This window comes from Limulus polyphemus, unplaced genomic scaffold (assembly GCF_000517525.1).
Source record: "Limulus polyphemus unplaced genomic scaffold, Limulus_polyphemus-2.1.2 Scaffold3219, whole genome shotgun sequence".
In the NCBI taxonomy this organism is placed as follows: Eukaryota; Metazoa; Arthropoda; class Merostomata; order Xiphosura; family Limulidae; genus Limulus; species Limulus polyphemus.
Window position 1 is genome coordinate 74969 of NW_013668829.1, and position 18565 is coordinate 93533.

An 18565-nucleotide genomic window follows, 5' to 3' on the forward strand; every position below is an offset into this window, starting at 1 on the left:
GAAAAGCTACACGTGGTGATCTATCATCCGTGTGGAATCGAACCCAGAATATTAGAGTTGTATTAGAGCTGAACCACCGAGGAATAACTTAGAAATTGAATGGAGGATATGCACGTGATAAATATTCATGTATTCAATTAAGCCGTCTTCAAAATTTTCAAAGATGAGTTGTGTCTAGATGTTCTATGGGATACTTTTTCATCGGATAATGAACGTTTATGTAAGAAAAATAAAATATTAGAAGTAACAAGAAGTTTTAATGCATGGGCAAATTTTATAGCAAAACTTATGGAGGGAATTAAAATGGATAATGGATAAAATAGTATAATGAATTTAGACCTGGTGGTTATGATGCTGGACTCGCAATCTGAGGGCCACGAGTTCGAATCTCCATCACCGAACATGCTCACTCTATATGGTTACAGGGTATAAAAATTATTGTCTTATTAAAATACTGGCTGACCGCTATTGTTCTAAAAAGGACTGATCTCAAGCATGATTAATTGCGCTTTAACAGGTTACGAAGATTTGGTTGGTTGTTTGGTGCTTTATGGCGCAAAGAAGCGAGGCTATCTGCGCCAGGTTATGAAGAAATGTAACAGAAACTATCCACTGTTTTACAACTTAACGATATCTGTCATACAGAAAAACAAATTCTACAGGATTTACCACTATTTGATATAATACAGCCTATAAGAAATAATCCAATAATATAAAATTGTGCATATTTATGACAATTTATTACAAACATTGGCTAAGTGTGACCCAGTGGTAGGCGTGCTGGGCTGCTGGTCATAATGTCCACGCTGCCATATAATGCTAAACACGTTCTTTTAAAGTTGGGGGAGGTAACAGCCTCCAAAGTCAATTCCGTTATAATTGTCTTAGGTGGCTGTTGTTAAATGTTTAATTGCCCTCCGTCTGGTAGAACCTTAAATTAGGAATAGTTAACCCAGAACCCCTGGAGTCTAATCATTGAGCAAATGTCTCGCATAAGGTGCCGTTCCGGATGAAAATACAAAATAATACAGAAAGATGAGAAAAAGAAACCTGTAACAGCTTGTAATTCCATAATTCGCCATTTATCTGCTAGTCAGATCGCTTTTGGAGAGTTCCAGCCCTCATCAGTAACACTGGACACGAGTAAATTGAACGAGACCAGGCCACCTCTAGTAGTTCATGTGCATGATGTTCGGTGAGTAAAGAACAACCTAAACGCTGTACACATGAATTTGTTCTATTATATCCCTTTAACATCGACTAGATTCTTTAAATCTTGTCACGAAATACATATAAAAAAACATCGTTCAGCAGACGATGTGGAATCGTAAGTTTCACGGTTTTATTGATGCCTCGTATCTGTAATGTTAACAAAATGGCATACCTTTATTAATTAAAGACATTCCTCGGTAGCTTAGAGGTCAGCACGAGGTCTCATAAAAAGCTAAAATTTCGGGGTTCGATACCTACTGCTAATACAGCGCAGATAACCCATTACACAGCTTTATGCTTAAACAAAGAAATTAGCACTCGATCAAGGATTCCATCGTTATTTTATTAGCTTCGTTTTATTAAGTTTGAACTTAAATCAAAAACCTCTAGCAATAAAAACAAAAGTAACATCTTATAAACAACTTCTAATATTTTTATTTCATAATAATAATTTAAGATATGTTGATTACCCAATTCGTCCACGTTTACTACAGCATAATCAAGTTCGAAGAATGCACGATGTAACCTACCCAATGACTGATCGTCAAAACCAGTCACATCTACTCCTAGATTATACAACTTCCACACGATTTACATAAAGCGGAAATAACTAAAGAAAAGTATTCATATAGTGTTATCTCTCAAATTAGTGTTATTTTAAAATGTACAACTTTCTTTCTGGTGCATATCTAGGTTAACCATATTATATGGTTTGTTTACTGTAAAACTGAACTATTGGCTATCTGCGCTGTGTCCAGAGCAGGGATTGAACACCGAATCTCAAAGTTATAAGCCCTCAAACGTGCCGTTGAGCCACAGGGGAATATTATTTAGAATGCGCATGATATGTGAAAAAAACAAAGAAAATAAAAATAATTAACAAAATCAAGCCTTTTTTAAATTAAAAAAAAAGAATAATTAATACAATTGATTCATATCCTAAGAGTTATATAATAAAGTACAATTCCCTAACTAATTGGGTCCTCTGGTGTGAAGGTTTATAAACCTAAAATGTGGATCACGCAAGTGACTATCTCATATTAGATTAACTGTAATCCCATCCATTCGTTTTCCCGAAAATAACGATGCAATTTTCTGCTAAGCCCTCAACTGGAAATTTTTTCTTTTACGTTCGTTAACACAGTGACTACAGATAGTTTGATGCAAGTTATTAGTGTAGAGTATTAGCAGCTATACAACTATTTATACCTGTAACATATTACCATGTAGGATAGAAATAAGTTTGCTATTTAACTTAAAATAATCAACTAACAAAGTACTGACACTAAAGTAACACAAGTTTTTAACTCATTTGTATTTTTTAAAGGCTACCTTTTAGCGTACAAAACAAAATCCAGTTGCATCATTAGAGATCAATATTTGTAAGTAGTTTTGGCTATCGACAAAAGTTCGTCACTGAAAAAAAAAAAAACTGGCGTTTTGCTTTTAATATTGAAACAAGGTACAAGAGTAGGTGAACGTGTTCTTCTAACGTTGATGCAACACGGTGTTCATTCTTCAGACAGCTTTAAACTTTTCATGATTCAAATATTGTAAACCTATGATAACATTAATATGCATAAAATATTTTAGAATTTGCATAGTTCCTAGTCTATCTGAAGGATGTGGCAAATTTGAAGGAAAAGGTTTAAAGAACGACAAAAACTACCTTGAGATAAAGTGTTGATAAACATTCAAGTAGGAATACATAATAAATTTGAAAGTAAGTATAAAGATCACTCCACCAAAGCCTCCAGTGTAACCCAAAAACATATATTAAAAATACATTACTAGAATTTTGAGACACGTTTTTTTTTCATTCACGAGAAAAACAAATGAAACCAAAATGACAAGCAAGTGATCTAAATATTGTTCCTTGAAACTATTTTATCTCGCATTATAAATATCTCTTCAAATTTAAAAACTAGAGTTTTTGCTGGACTAGCTTCTTCACATTTAACAATAGGATTTCAATTTTGAAAGACTAAGTCCTTAGGAGATATAACTGCATTTATTTGATCTGTATTAATAAGCTATATCAGGTTTCATTTTCCATACAAAAAAAAACAAACAATCAAACCAGAAATATAATCTCTTATGTTTTTTGTATGAATTACAGTGTGTTATTAAATAAGAAAAAGTAAATAATCAAGTAATTACAAAGATTTGCTTAACTTTGAAAACATCGCAACATTTCCCACTCATTGTTGAGTAAGCTTAACAAGTAGTTTTATACACTTTTCAAACTTATGTTCATTACATAAACTATTTTTTCCTTGTAACTACTGCTCCTGTTCTTAAACTACTGCTCCTGTTCTTGAAGAACAGGACATTTATTACAGCCGAAATTAACTTTGAAAAAGAAAATTATTAAATTGCTATAGCATGTCAAGTAACATAAATCATTGACTGGCTCAAATTATTATGCAAACAAAGGCTTACTCAATGTTTTACATTCTTATATACATTACTATTAACTATGTCTATTTTATAGCATGCTGTCTGTACAAACTGGAATATTAAGTTTGATGATACAGTACATATTAACACTTTGCAACAGAAAATTTCTTTTTTAAAACTAATACTGAAAAAAATGACAACAAAGCTGTCTATACAACCAAATGGTGAAACAATGATTGTATAATAAACACACACACACACAACAGAAAACTTCCCAACTTGAGTGTCAACTGCGTAAAATTCCTTTGACTTTTATACATTACTCAATAAATCATGATTTCTGCTGGATAAAGATAATAGTTCTCCATTCCTTGCTGAATTCATACAATAAAACTATAATCTTAGTTATATTTTATGATTTTCTTACAGTTTGTCTGAAATGATCTTAAATGCCAATTGGTCATATTTTAATATACGAATCAATAAGTATATCGTTTGCAATTCTCAACATTATTTAGCATCGCCTCAAAAAATTATCATAATTGTGGCACTCATTCAAAGGTTTATTGATAAAAACTGGATATTAATTGAATTAGGTCCATATAATTTTTTAGTCATATTATCTTTCAGCAACCTATACTGGCAACATTGCCATTCAGTATCTTGAAGACTGGCTAGAATTCTATAAAGATACTACATTATTCTCTTGTTTCTGTATAGAGCTTCCTTAGATCTAAACAACACAATTTTCCAAATAACCGTTTCCTCATACTTAAATCCAATATATCCACACAAAAATTAGAATAATGTCATTACTGGGTTTAGTGAAAGTTTTTATTAGTTTGGTATCTTTTATTTATTCAAAATATCCATAAGTATCTGAGGAATATTTTTATAAAGCCCACCATAAGGGTATTTTTCACATCATAAGTCACTTTAAAAGATCACTTCCTAAAACTAAAAGGGAAAATTGCTAAGTTTCTATAACATGTCAAATAATATATGTTGTTGTTATGACTACAGTTTTACTTTAACTAGAAATTTAATTTTTCATGCATTTCACAAATTGGTTTGAAATGCAACTCCACAAATCATTTGGCTTCAACATAAAAATAAATGCTAAAGAGATTTTTTAGCACAAAAAACCTATCCCTTCTGGAACCAGCAGTTCAAATGGGATCACAAAGAACATGCAACAAGTATCTCTCAACTTTCATTTCTTTAATTTTTTGTAAATGCTAGTATATTCAAGTTGCTACCTCTTTCCAACTTCACTTGTTGTGCTACGGGAAAAGTATTTTTTTTGTTTCTTCCTAAGCATTGTCATGGAATGTAACTCCTATTTTCTTTCTTTTTTTTTGTGGACTTACAAGTTATATAATGCAAGGAATATCTTAAGACGAAAACTGATAACGAAATCACGTTTTTTTTTTCATTCTACAAATGATTTAGTGTAGTGGAAGTGTTATTGACAGTATAAAATAAATACTTCAAAAAAATCAAATGTTTTTAACCACAAAATTTACATTTTTGAAAGAATAGCTGTTTTTATGTTTCTCTGTATTTCATTAAAAACTATCTTTAACACAGAACAAAAACTCATACTATTCAAAAAGTTTTCAGGAACTTTTAAAAAAACCTTAAGAAAGCTACTTCTAATATATCGTAAATAGTCAAATCAACATTTTTTTTTTTTGCATTATATCATTTAACAAGGAGTTATCACAGTTTTACTAAATGAAAATTCTTCATAACCTAATAAATTTTCTCACAGCTTAAATCTGAAATCAGATGTTGAAACTTCATTTACACTCAATTCAACAACTGCAAAAGCATTCAAATTCTGTCACTGAATTTGTGCTGGTAACAAAAATATTCAACAAAATAAAAAGAAAATATATTCATTTGTTCTCTGAATAAAACACACTGAACTAAAAAAATCTTCATAATGTTCCTTGAAAGTTATATTCTTTATAAAGTGTCTCTAAACTCAATTTGAGTTCACGGCTAAACTTAGAAACTGTACACTAACCCATTATTCATGGTTTTCATTTAAAATAGTAGTATAACTCATCTCTCTCTTGATATCCGTTATTGGCAGTGTATACATTGTCTCCTGCCACATCAGTGACGGTCTTTACATGACAATCAAATAAGTAATGGCAACAACATTTTTTACCCTGGCCAGAAAGGTGATGTCTGTTCAGTTTCCTTTGAGCTTATTACTAGTTAGTAGCTTTTAAGTCATAGTTAAAATAGTGACATTATTCAATAAATCTCCAAACACACCAGTAATGGCTTTTATGTCACAGCTCAAATAATGGTATCATTCAGTTTTCTCCAAATGTATCACAACTGGATTTTATGTCAAAAGAGGTGTCTTCTTAATTTATTCCAACAATTCATAATGGCTTTTATGTCATACTCAGTTTTCTTTAAGCGTATTAGTAGGTATAACTAGTAGCTTATATACTGTCATAATTAAACATATTGTATTTTTACGATGAACAGGCTGATCTTCAATACAGCATACATCTTCTTCCTCATACCTTGTACTCTTCAATTTTTCTAATGATTTCATTTACTGCTTCTTCTGAATTGTACTCTGAACTTAGATAATACAATTTCACAGAGTCTTGGATGTAACATTCTACCACCTTCCAGTGTTCAAATAACTTCACAGCATTCTTGAGTTGATTAGCTGCAAAGCACTCCTCTGTAAGCATATTAAGAAAATCTATATTTTCAAAACAAAAACTCTTAACGACGTTCAGAATGTCAAATAAAACACAACTTTGACAATATCAAACACTTAGATAGATTACAAATAGTTCCTGATAATGTATATGTCACAGTTACAGTAAAAAATAAGAAAGAAAACACTGGATAAAGTATTTTACTACAAAATCTCTTACAATCACATCTTTTTTTAGAATCCAAGCACAAGTTGAAACAAAATTATAATTTGTTCTAAGAGGAAACTGAAAAAAGCAAAATCTGTAAACAGCTTGTACTTCCTTGGGGGTGATTTCTCACTTCCAATTATAAACTAACAAAGCAAGCTACAAGTTCTTTACAAAAGGTTTGCAGTACTGTCAGTACAACTATGGCAAATACTATATTTTAATCTTATACACATCTAAAATGTGTATTAACTTTCTAAGTCAAGGCAAATTTTATAATTAAAAAACAAAAACTTTGAACTAAAAATTCTTATTACATACATTATAAAACATGTTACTCTTTTTAACAATTACTTTTATACAATTTCTACATCTTCCAAAGATTAAGGCTACTGTCTGTTGCTTGCAATAAAATATCAAGCAGATATCAAAACTGTATGTCAACTTTATTTACACAAAATTATCAGAAACTGTATTCAAAGTAATGTTATTACAACTTTATGTGCTGTACCACAAAAATATTAAAAAAAAACTGTGATAACCAGAAAGAATTTTGTTTATATTTTAAGTTATTATGCTGTTTCATAAAATACATGCACCATTTATAGCAAGTAATTGATTCAACTGCTAGAAGGTTTGAAAAAAAAATAAGTCACAGAACTCTTCATGCTATACCCACAGAATAATACATAATATTCCAAAACAAATATTACCATAAACTATTAGTCCCTGCTGCAACCTTTCCTTTGCTGTCTTGTGGATTTCTTGTAGGAAAATACTTTCTGCAAGTGAAAACAAATATTATGTAGTGTTTATAAATTGCCCCTTACTCCTCCAAACATATCTTTCTACAGTAGTCCCTAGTGGATAAAACCCCTCCCAATAATGACTTCCTTTTAAATACAATGTTTTTCTGTGTATGGAATGATTTTACATTGATCAGATCTCCCACGAATGACTTGCTGACAGATGTGACATACGACCATGATTTTTGGGTGAAAGGTCAAATAACTTTTCTTTAAATCAATAATATAATTTATAGAAACACATGAATACAGTGTATACAGTATGTAACAAAGAGGTCACATGACCACAGATTGCTTCACAGCTTAGCATATGTATCTTGGTAGCCCTGGGTGTTCAAGTCAAACTTCTTGGTACATACACATAGGTATTTTGGTTTAAAAGACAACCAGGGGCAGTCAGAAACTGTTGTTTGTCTTTGTCCCGCTCATGGAATTAAGGTTTATTCTTTTAGTGAATGTATTAGATTTTGAGCTAGTGGACTATACGTTAAGTAACTTGATTAGAATTTACTAGTGGGGTGTGAAAATTATTAACTTGCGGGTTGTTGAGTGACAGACTCGACTAATCTGTGCAGTAAACATGGCTAATGAAATGCCTCAAAGCAATGGGGAAAGCTGTGAATGTCTCAAGCTGAGAACAGGACATCACTGTGAAGAAGAAGGCTAGAGGTGTTGATATACAAACGTAACATGGATGTTGATATAGACCAAAGTTGTGACGAAACATGGAAATTAGAGAATTTTTAGTCAACTTCAAATTGTTTTAATGAAACATATTACATTTTATGCAGTATTTGTATTCAGATAGGATTACCTTATTAGTATTGGCTAGAGTCTAGCAATAATTTAGTTCCAATTTCTTTACCGGTTCTTTTAAATACACAGAGCTGGGATCAAAGGATCCAAGTTTCAAGGTAACATTTTGGTTTAGGGTGGGGTTGTTTTATTCAATTAAGATATGTAACTTCCAACGTTTGGTTCTTTGTTTAATATTACAGCATTTTGTATAGATATACTGTGGATTTTGTTTGAGTTGCAATGGTGGTAAATACAAGTATGGGAAGTTTATTTATTATGTTTAGGGAATCTGGTTTCCAATTTTCTTTCAGTTTCTCTGATGTAGAATTCTGGACATTTATTGCACATTATCTTATAAATTGATACTAAAATCATGCACTGAAAACTAACAATGAAATGCTTCTTGATAACTGCCAGACTCGTGAACATTCAAAGTGACTCCATTAAATGTGCAAAACAAACAAAGATGGACAATTTTTTATGAAATAAATTTTGTGTCAGTTTGTAATATTTTATACGTATGTAATAAAAATGTGATACATGGATGTTTATGAAATAAATGTGATTGATGAATAAATTATTTTACATAAAACACAAAACAATTTTAAGTTATTTTATTGAACTGTTATCCATCATAACTATTATTATACAGTGTACCAACTTGCCAAGTTATCTGAGTACCTATACAATATATAAACCATTATGCTCAACCCCTGGGGATAGCAACTGGCACAGCTTGAACTCGATCGTTCATTATCTGGTTAATGATTATTTGAATAATGACTTCCTGTCAGATATGACTTATTTATCATGGCAGACAGGTCGGTCGTATCTAAGTGGGACTACTGTAGTTTTGTCTTTGTCTTTATAAACAATGTGTACATCTGAACCTAACAAAAGTGATGAAGGTCACATTTCATTCAATATGTTTTGTTAATCATATCAATTAGTCTACTACTGTAGTAAAAAAAAAAAAAATTACTTCATAGTTGTTCTCTGCCTACCATGAGTCACTGTCAAAGTGACCTTTCATTCACTACCAGAAAAACAGTAGTCAAAATGCTATTTGTATAAATTACAAGAAACTTTCATGTTAGGATTAAAATGCTCAAGCTATAAAAAGTAATGACTTAAAAGGCCTAACAAAGTGATGAAAAACCACACTTATCATGTTCCTCCATAACAAATTTCAAATCAGAAGTTTTTAAACATCAAGCCTCTTTACTTCGCTAGTTTTACAGCAAAAAAACTAGCTGAGAAAAAGTTTTAACTTATATACAAAAAGTGCTAGTAAATACAGTAACATTATTCAACAATTAGAGCAAAAGACGCTGGTATCCAAACTGCTGAATCTACTCATCATCTCTATGCTTGTCTTTATAAGCATACTATACCTTTCCTACTTCTAATGATAATAATAATAAAAAATATCCCAATACAGATTTTAACAACAACAAAAATTTGTAAATGAATACTTCTACTTGTATTATATGTTTTAAATACATTTACCTTCTTTTTCCACTTGAACTAGCTTTAGCAATGATGATGCTGCCAACCAGTAAGATTCCACATAAGGACTTAGAATACAACGATAAAACTGAAGTGTTTCTAGGCTTTCTTCACTCAGCATAATCTTCAAAAACAATTATAATTTATGTTAAACTCAAAATATAAAGAAAGTTTCATGAGAAAAGTAGGAATGTATCCCAGACCATTTTAACAAACTTCAGCTGGACTGTGACATTTCATGAGAAAAGTAGGAATGTATCCTAGACCATTTTAACAAACCATTATTTTGTTTTTACCTAAAGTCTGAGAAGGCACTTGTTTTAAGCTTATATAATAAGTAACTTATTCTGTTCTGATACAATACTATTTGTCAGCATGATAATACAGCTACGGAAGACCTATATATAAAATCCACGCAGTGACCAGGCATACACCATCTACTTAAAGACAGCCTCAAGCAGTATGGTCTTAGAATTACTGTTTTGAAAGCTGCTGAGTTGCATGAAGAAGCATCACTCCAAAGGAATGGCCAGTAAAATGTAATTAATAATACTAAAACAAACAGAACATATATTTCTTAAGCAGTCACAGCCAACCCATAATCCTTTACCACGGTTTAAAGCTATGATGTATCTAATACAGAATTCATTAATTGACAGACATTGACTGACTCATGTTTTAAATGAACCATTCTATATGCTTTACAATTTCTTCAGTAATGATTCCATTAATTTTCAGTTTTGAAGTAGTTATCCTAGATAAAAATCACTGCTATATCCTAAAAGTTACAAAATAACTCTCTTTACACAAGTCACAACAGGAGGAAAAACAAGAAGCCAACCATAAGATACAAACATAATTATTCTTTTGTTATCAGATATATTTAACTACAAAGTTTAATTTTTAATATCATCTAGATATATATAATTTATGTCTAACATTAAGGGTTTTTTTGTAGGTGATTCTATTAGGGGAGCACATGGATAAGTCATATCCGCTCTCTAACTAATGTGATATTATTGTTTCTTCCAATGTAATGAAACTTTTCTGAGTTGGAATTGGTTGATGAGCAACCACAATCATATTGATACAAACATTAATTTGTAACATTAAGTGAATAATCAATTCCTACAGGAGAGCCATCTTTTTTTATCTTTTGGCTTTATCATGTAATAATACAAAATTATTAAATACAATAACTAAATAAAGCATGGCATTTTGTTCTTGTTAAAAGTTTTAAGCAGTCAAACAAAGATGAATGTAAACTTTTAACTCGTGCCATTAACTATATTTCCCAAGCACTAGTTTTTAAACAGTACTGTACATAATACACCATTAACCTTTTGTTTAGCTATTTTAATCGACTATTTAATAAAACTGTAAACGATTTAATACATTTCTACACAGCTTGTTATATCAAGAGCCGACAAGGCCTTTTACCAACAGCAGGGCTCTTCAGGCCACATTGGATACGACACACATAGTAATGGTTGGGACTTTATTTATTAGGGAATTGCTTGAACAAAAAACTGTTATGGTTAGAGCTGGATTAAGTTGGTAAAATGTAATTTTTCATCCTGGAGCAAATCTGTTAGTCATTAGATACATTTTAATGCTTAATGCTCACAGAACATTTAATTAATATGTCTACATATACCTTATTACCCATAATACAAATTTAAAGTTCAGTGAAACTACCTGCAACCGCTGATCCTGGATCACAATTAAGTCATCTTCACTTTCTGAACTCTCTTCCCATTCCATATGTGAAGCAACTCTATTCATCCAGGCCTGCTCCATATGGTCTCCTACTCCAGCTACCATCTGACAATTTTATTAAGATAAACTTATGGCTATAATAATTATTTCTCAACTTATTAAAGACAAAATTATTCAAAGTTTTCTTAACAATATTGGCAGAGTACTTATACTGGATATTATTAATCTGTTTTTTTTCAGAAAATACCAAGAGACTGACACTGGGCATAGGATGGATGTCTCAGCTAGGAAAAACTTGACATAAAGAAGAACTATGTAGAGAGATGGGTATATAGTGTTTGAATTATCAGCAGTCACAATTGACTGAGTCTGTTCATTCACAGCAGAGCATGAGATATAAAAGGAGGCTACTGTCAAGAAACATAGCTATCAAATAGAGCATGATGTGGCAACATGGACTGTAACAATGTGGTGAGACTCCACAATAGTGTTAATTTAAAGTATGTTTTAACTGCTGTACAGCTTTTCTAAAACATTAGTTGTCTTCCCTGTAAAAAAAAAAAAAAGATTGAATTTTTTTTATTTTATAAATAGTTTTGGAGTTTTGATAATTTTAAAAGCTTTTATCATAAACTGATCCTTCTATTAACCCAAATCCTACATGAAAAAAAAAAAGAAGTCTATAGAAAAGTTGTGTAAATGTGATTAAACAGTGCTGGGCAAAAGATAAAATCAAAGCAAATGATAGAAAACATTAACTAAATCAAAGGAGAACAAAGATTTTTCAAAGGCATTTTAAATTAACTTAACCCTATCACTCTGGGTCACGTTTCAAAGGCCATTTCATCGCATTTGTTGACTTGCATTCAAGATTTTATTGAATTACTATTTTATGAATTTATGTCAATAAGTCTGGTATCAAATTGTAGATTATAATTAAAATTTTTTGTATTATATGTTAATTAATTTCCTAATTTAAAAGTAAATATTAAGAAAACACAGTTAAACATCAAATTTTGTGTGTCACATAGTATGTTGAATGCAGCACTGGATCAAATCAGATGTTTGTGATGTCGAAATACAAAGTCTATAGTTTCGTACGAATTAGAAAATCAAAATTCCAATATTGACAAGCTAGAATATAAAATAAGAACCTTTTATATTCTATATTTGCTAAGATATTGCTCATGTACTGAATCAAATACTGTGGCCTCCCACCCACCTCTTTCCATTTTTAGAAATGCTCCCTTATATACACTTACTTCTATAATAACCAATCAAAAGCTTAGAATGTCCCCCTAGTTGGTTTCTCAGCCATTTTCGTGTGTTAGGACACCATCTCGTTCTTTCAAACGGAAATTTATGATTTTTTAAAGCTATTTAAAATGTATATATAAAAACCTTAAAAAATTTTCCTTTTGACATCCTCCATGTCAGAAATTTCAAAAGGCTTAGCAGCCTACAACAAGCAGCAAACTAGTACAAAGGTCATAACTATAAATGTTTGCTCTATTTCTTTATTTATTTTTAAATGTTTTAAGAAAAATAAGTTTAAGAACTTATTTGTAACTAATATTAATGTATATACATGTATAGTGTATAATAACTGAAATGTGACAACAAAATACTAGTCCAATAAAACATAGCCAAGACAAGTCACTTCGTAAAGGCCAGTTTTATATTATGTGCCTCATCATTGTAGCTTCTATATTGTTAGTTAGGCATGGCTGAAAGGTCAATATAATAAAAATAATTAATATATATAAATGTATAATGTTATGAGATTTAAGCTATTTAGACTAAACATTTGTGTTTTTGTGTTACAATCTGTAGTCATTCTAGAACGAAAAAAAAGCATAATTTAAATTTATTTCCCAATCTTTTATGGTGGTTATGAGACCAGCCAAATTGACAGACCCCATAGAGTTAGGGTAGAGAAAAAAACAGAAAAAATATAGTTTTACTGAAAACAAACATCTGATATGTATTTAGGAATTTTAGAAATTACACAAATAATATTTTGGGACGAATAATAGTTTTTTTAGTTATAACATGAAAATCACTTTGCACTTGGACTGGTAACGAAACAGACTCGATATTTTCCCAAACAAATCTATAATAAAAATACTTCATTAAAAAATCTGATATTTTTATGTACGAAAGACTTGTAATTTTTACTAAAAGTCTACCAAATTCTGCGAAGATACACTTACTGCATTAAAAGCTATAGTATAAATAATTAACTTGTGTATATTATACTGAGTCCATTCCCAAATGGTTAAGTACAGAGCATACTAAAAGTATTCATCCAAATATCTTTAAAAAAAATTAACATAAGATGCCAAAACTGTGTAGATATAATTAATAGTAACAAGTTGCGATACACTTAATTATGCTTCTTCACGTTCACTGATAGCAAAAAAAGCTTTTAATGGCGAATACTGTAAAAGATTTACAAAGTTCACATATAACAGCTTGCAAGTTATATACAAAAACTCCATAAAAAGTATTGCAGGAGAAAGAAACCTATTATCCATTTTTGCCAAACAATCTGAACTGAGTTGTGACAAATATAATACAAAGAAGTTGTAGCAACAGAACTTGTAACACACTGTCACTATTTACGTAGGGGATCAAACACTTTTATACTGACCTGCCACCTGATGACAAGAATCACAACAATACAACCGTGGAAAGTTTTAGCACCTTTACTTTCAGTTTTTAAAAATATTACTCTTTGATTAATAATTTTTGAGCACTCTATATTACTAATACCAAACTTATCAGATGTGCCAAATCCTTCCTTAACTATGTATGTTATTAAATATATTCTCCTCCTTTTGAAACAGTACAAACTGATCCTGACAAGGATTCCATGAATACAGTTAAATAAAAATCAAATTCTTAAAATACTGATTAGAAATACTAGTTTTATGAAGAGCAGTTTGACAACTTCAGAGTAAACTTTGGCTATAGTTTACAGAATATTTATGAAATGAGACTTTTGAGTTTGAAAAACTAACATACCTGACTTTGTAATAGTATTTCACTTGACAATAAATGATCAACAGTTTCATTTATAACACTGAAGAGGTCACCACATGGCTGAAAAAACACAGTAACACTATTAACAGGATCAATTGTAGTGTTATACATAAGGAACTGGCAATTTTTACACATTTAAGTTTTGTAAGTTTGACAAAAAAATGCTTAGAAATTATCCTATTTCATAATCTATAACTAAAAATAAAAACATTCTGAATGAGATGTTACTGATTCCCATAATTAATATTTGCTATGATTATAAATTATTAAAATTCTATGTAGTGCAAACATTTAAGCTTTAGAATTTTGATGGGATTTATATCAGTTTTTAGTGTTATACAGTGAATATGTTCAGTTTAAAGTTTATTCAAGAATCTCGATCAATGTATTGACAGACTTACAGGAGTGAATATGAATTCATATTGCAAGACATCACACAGCATTAAGGCTTTCTTCACAAGCTGCTCTCTGGATACAAAGAACCTGCTATCACAACCACGCCATGAATCAAGATTTTTGTCCACAATGGCAAACAAAGCATTTGCTGAAAAATATAATAGAAATTTTACAAATAACAAACAGCTTCCAAGTTTGAAAACACCAAAAACAATTAAAAGAAAACAAACATAAAACACATAATAGTGATTTATTTTCACTTTTTCAAACATAAGACTTTTACAATTAACCATGTCTTCAGTCTTGATCTTGTCTTTCAAGTTCATACAACAACTTTGAGGGATAAAAATGTATGCAATCATTGACAAAACAAACATAACTTAATTAAACAAATTCAATTTTGCACATCTCAAGCTACACAGTGCTAGTTCAAATCAGTACAGCAACAAACACAGATATACAAAATAAGGTACATATCTAACTTGGATACAAATTGTGTCCATGTACAAAGTTAGTAGATTCTTGTTTTCTTGATGACAACAGTTATGAAACATAAATAACAAAAAAGGAACATACCACACTATTAGGTAAATCAAAAACTATGCTACAGTAATTTTTTTTTATCTATCTGCAACCATCAAAATTGTTTTTAAGTTATTTTAAAAGCAAGAAATTAAAGTATAAACTTACTTACCCAAAACACTTTCTATTAAAAACACAGACACCACAGAGTTGGAATAATACTGAAGCTCCAGAACATGAGGAAGTCGAATTACAGGTTTGTGAAAGACAATTCTTATGTTGCTTTTTTCTTTCTCTGAAGACCAGGCCATCTCAATTGTTTCTATTGTTACTAGATTCTTAGTCAGAAGAGTAGAAGCATGCCTAATAATGTCAGAACATTCACCTGTAAACCCAACATCTCGCTTCCGATCGATGATCTCACCTCGTAACCACGTTAAACTTTGACACAACTGTTGAAATGTTGCACCCTAACAAGCGAAAGATAAACTTGAAATTGATATCTAATTATCCTTTGATTTGTATTCAAGTTTATACTAATCTTTAATGTAGACTTTTAAGATACAAGTTGTAAATTAGTTCTTTGTGTTAAAAATATATAAAATTCAATCAGGATTCTGCAACACAAAGGTTTGACATAAAGCTCATCACACCAACATTCCAAGTAGACTGCACATACTGACTTTACTATCATTCACACTGAAAGTGTACTAGTTGCTCTACATAATATTTACAAAAAAGCACCTCATCCAAGGCCACTATTAACTCAGAAGCCTGAAATTTCATTGCATCTCAGTTCTCTCTTATCACTGTATATTCACATGAAACTTACTATAGTAATAAACCATGCAAACACCAAAATAACAATTACATGCACACACTTTGTCTCCAAGTGAACTTTTAAATGTGTGTACATATTTAAAGTCATATTACTTAGATTTCACCAAAATTTATATCACAAAGATAACACATTTACTTGACAAACTACCTGTAACCATGTGTAACATATCTTACAAAGATGTACGTTAATTCCACTTTTGATACTATATTATGCTACTATTTATTATTTGTTTTTTACTTCCCTATTTTCATGAATATTAGATTGATTTTAAAGCCAATTAATTGTATTTTAGCCAATGTTGTCAAATGTTCATACAGAATATGCCTTATTCCCCCATATCAAAAGTCTGATAATATGCAAATCAAACATCACACTTCAAATCAAGAACCTCTCCTCATAACTATAATTTAGCTTAAAATATAACACATCATATGGTAAAGCACATACCTCTAAAGAGATATACAGAATATATCTTACCTTACGATGCTTTGTTAAATACAAGAAAGCCAATAAATTTGTACTCATTAAAGCTGTGGTGTGAAAGGCATCTGAAAACAAGAATAGCTGGGAGTTTTTATCACTTACTTTATCATTTAATTAACAAATTCATTGATACAATATAAATATTCATATTCAAAATATTATGACTTCAAATATCAATCAAGACTGATTCGAGCAAATCTTTATAAACAATATTCATTATCACATGATACAACTTAATACTGGAAAAAATAAAATAAGAAGTCACCACAAGCAAGAAAAACAATGGAAAAATACAAAGTGTAAACATTGATTTTCTAAGATAATATTTGAGATTTAATCAATTAAAAATCTTTAATTTTGCTTCACTGATTAACCCTACTGAGACAGGTCTTCCTATGATCACAAGTCAAATAAAGGCCATGTCATCTCATTTTGTGTGTCACGTGGTATGTTGAATGCAGCATTGGTTCAAATTAATGTTTGTGATGTCCAAATACAAAGTCTGTAGTTTATTACAAATTAGATACTCCAATTACTGATATGGACATGCTAGAATACAAAGATAAGGACCTCCTATATTTTCTATTTTCTTAAATATCAATATATTTATTGAATCAACCATGGAGGCTCTGCCCACCTCTTCAATTTTTGAAAACGCTTGTTTACGTACACCTACTTCACCCAATGACATCTATATAGCCAATTAAAAGCTCAGAACATCCCCCTAGTGGTTTACTAATGGTTTTTCTCAGCCTCTGTGAAGCATTTGCTTAGGAAACTCTTTCTTTTCATGCTAGATTCCAAATGTTAAAGTTCAACACTAGTGATCTCAAAAAATCATATTTTCTTAGACCCAATTACAGCTTAGTTACTAAGCTTGGTAAATAATAGTGGAATTCTATGGTACTGATATAGAAATTTATGATTTTTTATTATTTCAAAATGCATATATAAAACCTTAAAAAATTATTTTGTTTTACATCTTCCACGTGTAAAATTTCATAAGGCTTAGCAACTTATGGCAAGCAGCAAATGAGTACAAAGTTTGTAACTAGAAGAGATAATTGTTTTCTATACTTCTTTATTTACTGTTCTATGTTCTTAAAAAAAATAAGTGAAACTTAAGAGCTTATTTATAAATAGTAATAATATATAAGTCACATTTTGGTTATAATACATTATATGTGTGGTGTTTTGTAGAACACAGCTAAAATAGGTAACTTTGTAAAGGCCAGTTTTATATTCTTGGATACGGTAACATGAGTGCACACATCATTGCAATTTATGTAATGTTAGTCAGGCACTGCTGTAAGGTCAATAAAATAAAAATAATAAATATATATGTATAATGTTATTAGAATTAAGCTATTTAGACTAAGCATTTGTGTTTTTATGTTATAATTCATAGTTATTCAAGGACAAAAAAAGTATAACTTATATCTATTTCCTAATTTTTTATGGTGGTTACAAAGTCAGTCAAATCAACCAAACCCACACAGAGATAAAATAGTGAAAATTAACAGATAAAATATACAGGTTTTTCTGAAAAAAAAAAAAACGTTTGATAATTATCTGGAGGTTATAAAGATTTTGCATGTGAAATTTGAAAATTTTGTGATGCATAAAAGTATTTTTATTTTAATCTTAAAATCAAAAATTACTTTGCATTTTGGATAGTCAAGATTCAAAAAGAAAAAATGTATGAAAGAAATATTACTTAAAAAATCTTAAACATAATAAAAAATTCTGATATTTAGCAGATATGTGAAAGCCTTGTAATGTTTACTGATAATCTGCAAAATTTCGTGAAGATATGCTTACTGTATTAAAAGTTATAACATGAAAATGGTTATGAGGTGAGTCCCATAACAAGATAATAGTCTGATAATAATTCAAGTATAACTTTTACACACACACACACACACACACAC

The 18565-nt window shown here is 30.3% G+C and overlaps 1 protein-coding gene across 2 annotated transcripts in view; it reads right to left on the reverse strand.

Moving 5' to 3' along the window:
• Window positions 1-4045: 4045 nt before the first annotated feature.
• Window positions 4046-18565, reverse strand: part of LOC106468916 (glycerol-3-phosphate acyltransferase 1, mitochondrial-like) — a 42311-nt gene continuing 27791 nt past the window's right edge. For both annotated transcript variants that reach the window (XM_022397318.1, XM_022397319.1), the window contains exons 15-22: window positions 16629-16699; window positions 15483-15780; window positions 14794-14936; window positions 14375-14452; window positions 11327-11452; window positions 9629-9752; window positions 7229-7297; window positions 4046-6328 (exon numbers count right to left, since the gene is read on the reverse strand). In XM_022397318.1, the coding sequence (XP_022253026.1) occupies window positions 6156-6328; window positions 7229-7297; window positions 9629-9752; window positions 11327-11452; window positions 14375-14452; window positions 14794-14936; window positions 15483-15780; window positions 16629-16699 (1082 nt within the window). In that variant the 3' untranslated portion in view covers window positions 4046-6155. The remainder of the gene's footprint in view (window positions 6329-7228; window positions 7298-9628; window positions 9753-11326; window positions 11453-14374; window positions 14453-14793; window positions 14937-15482; window positions 15781-16628; window positions 16700-18565) is intronic.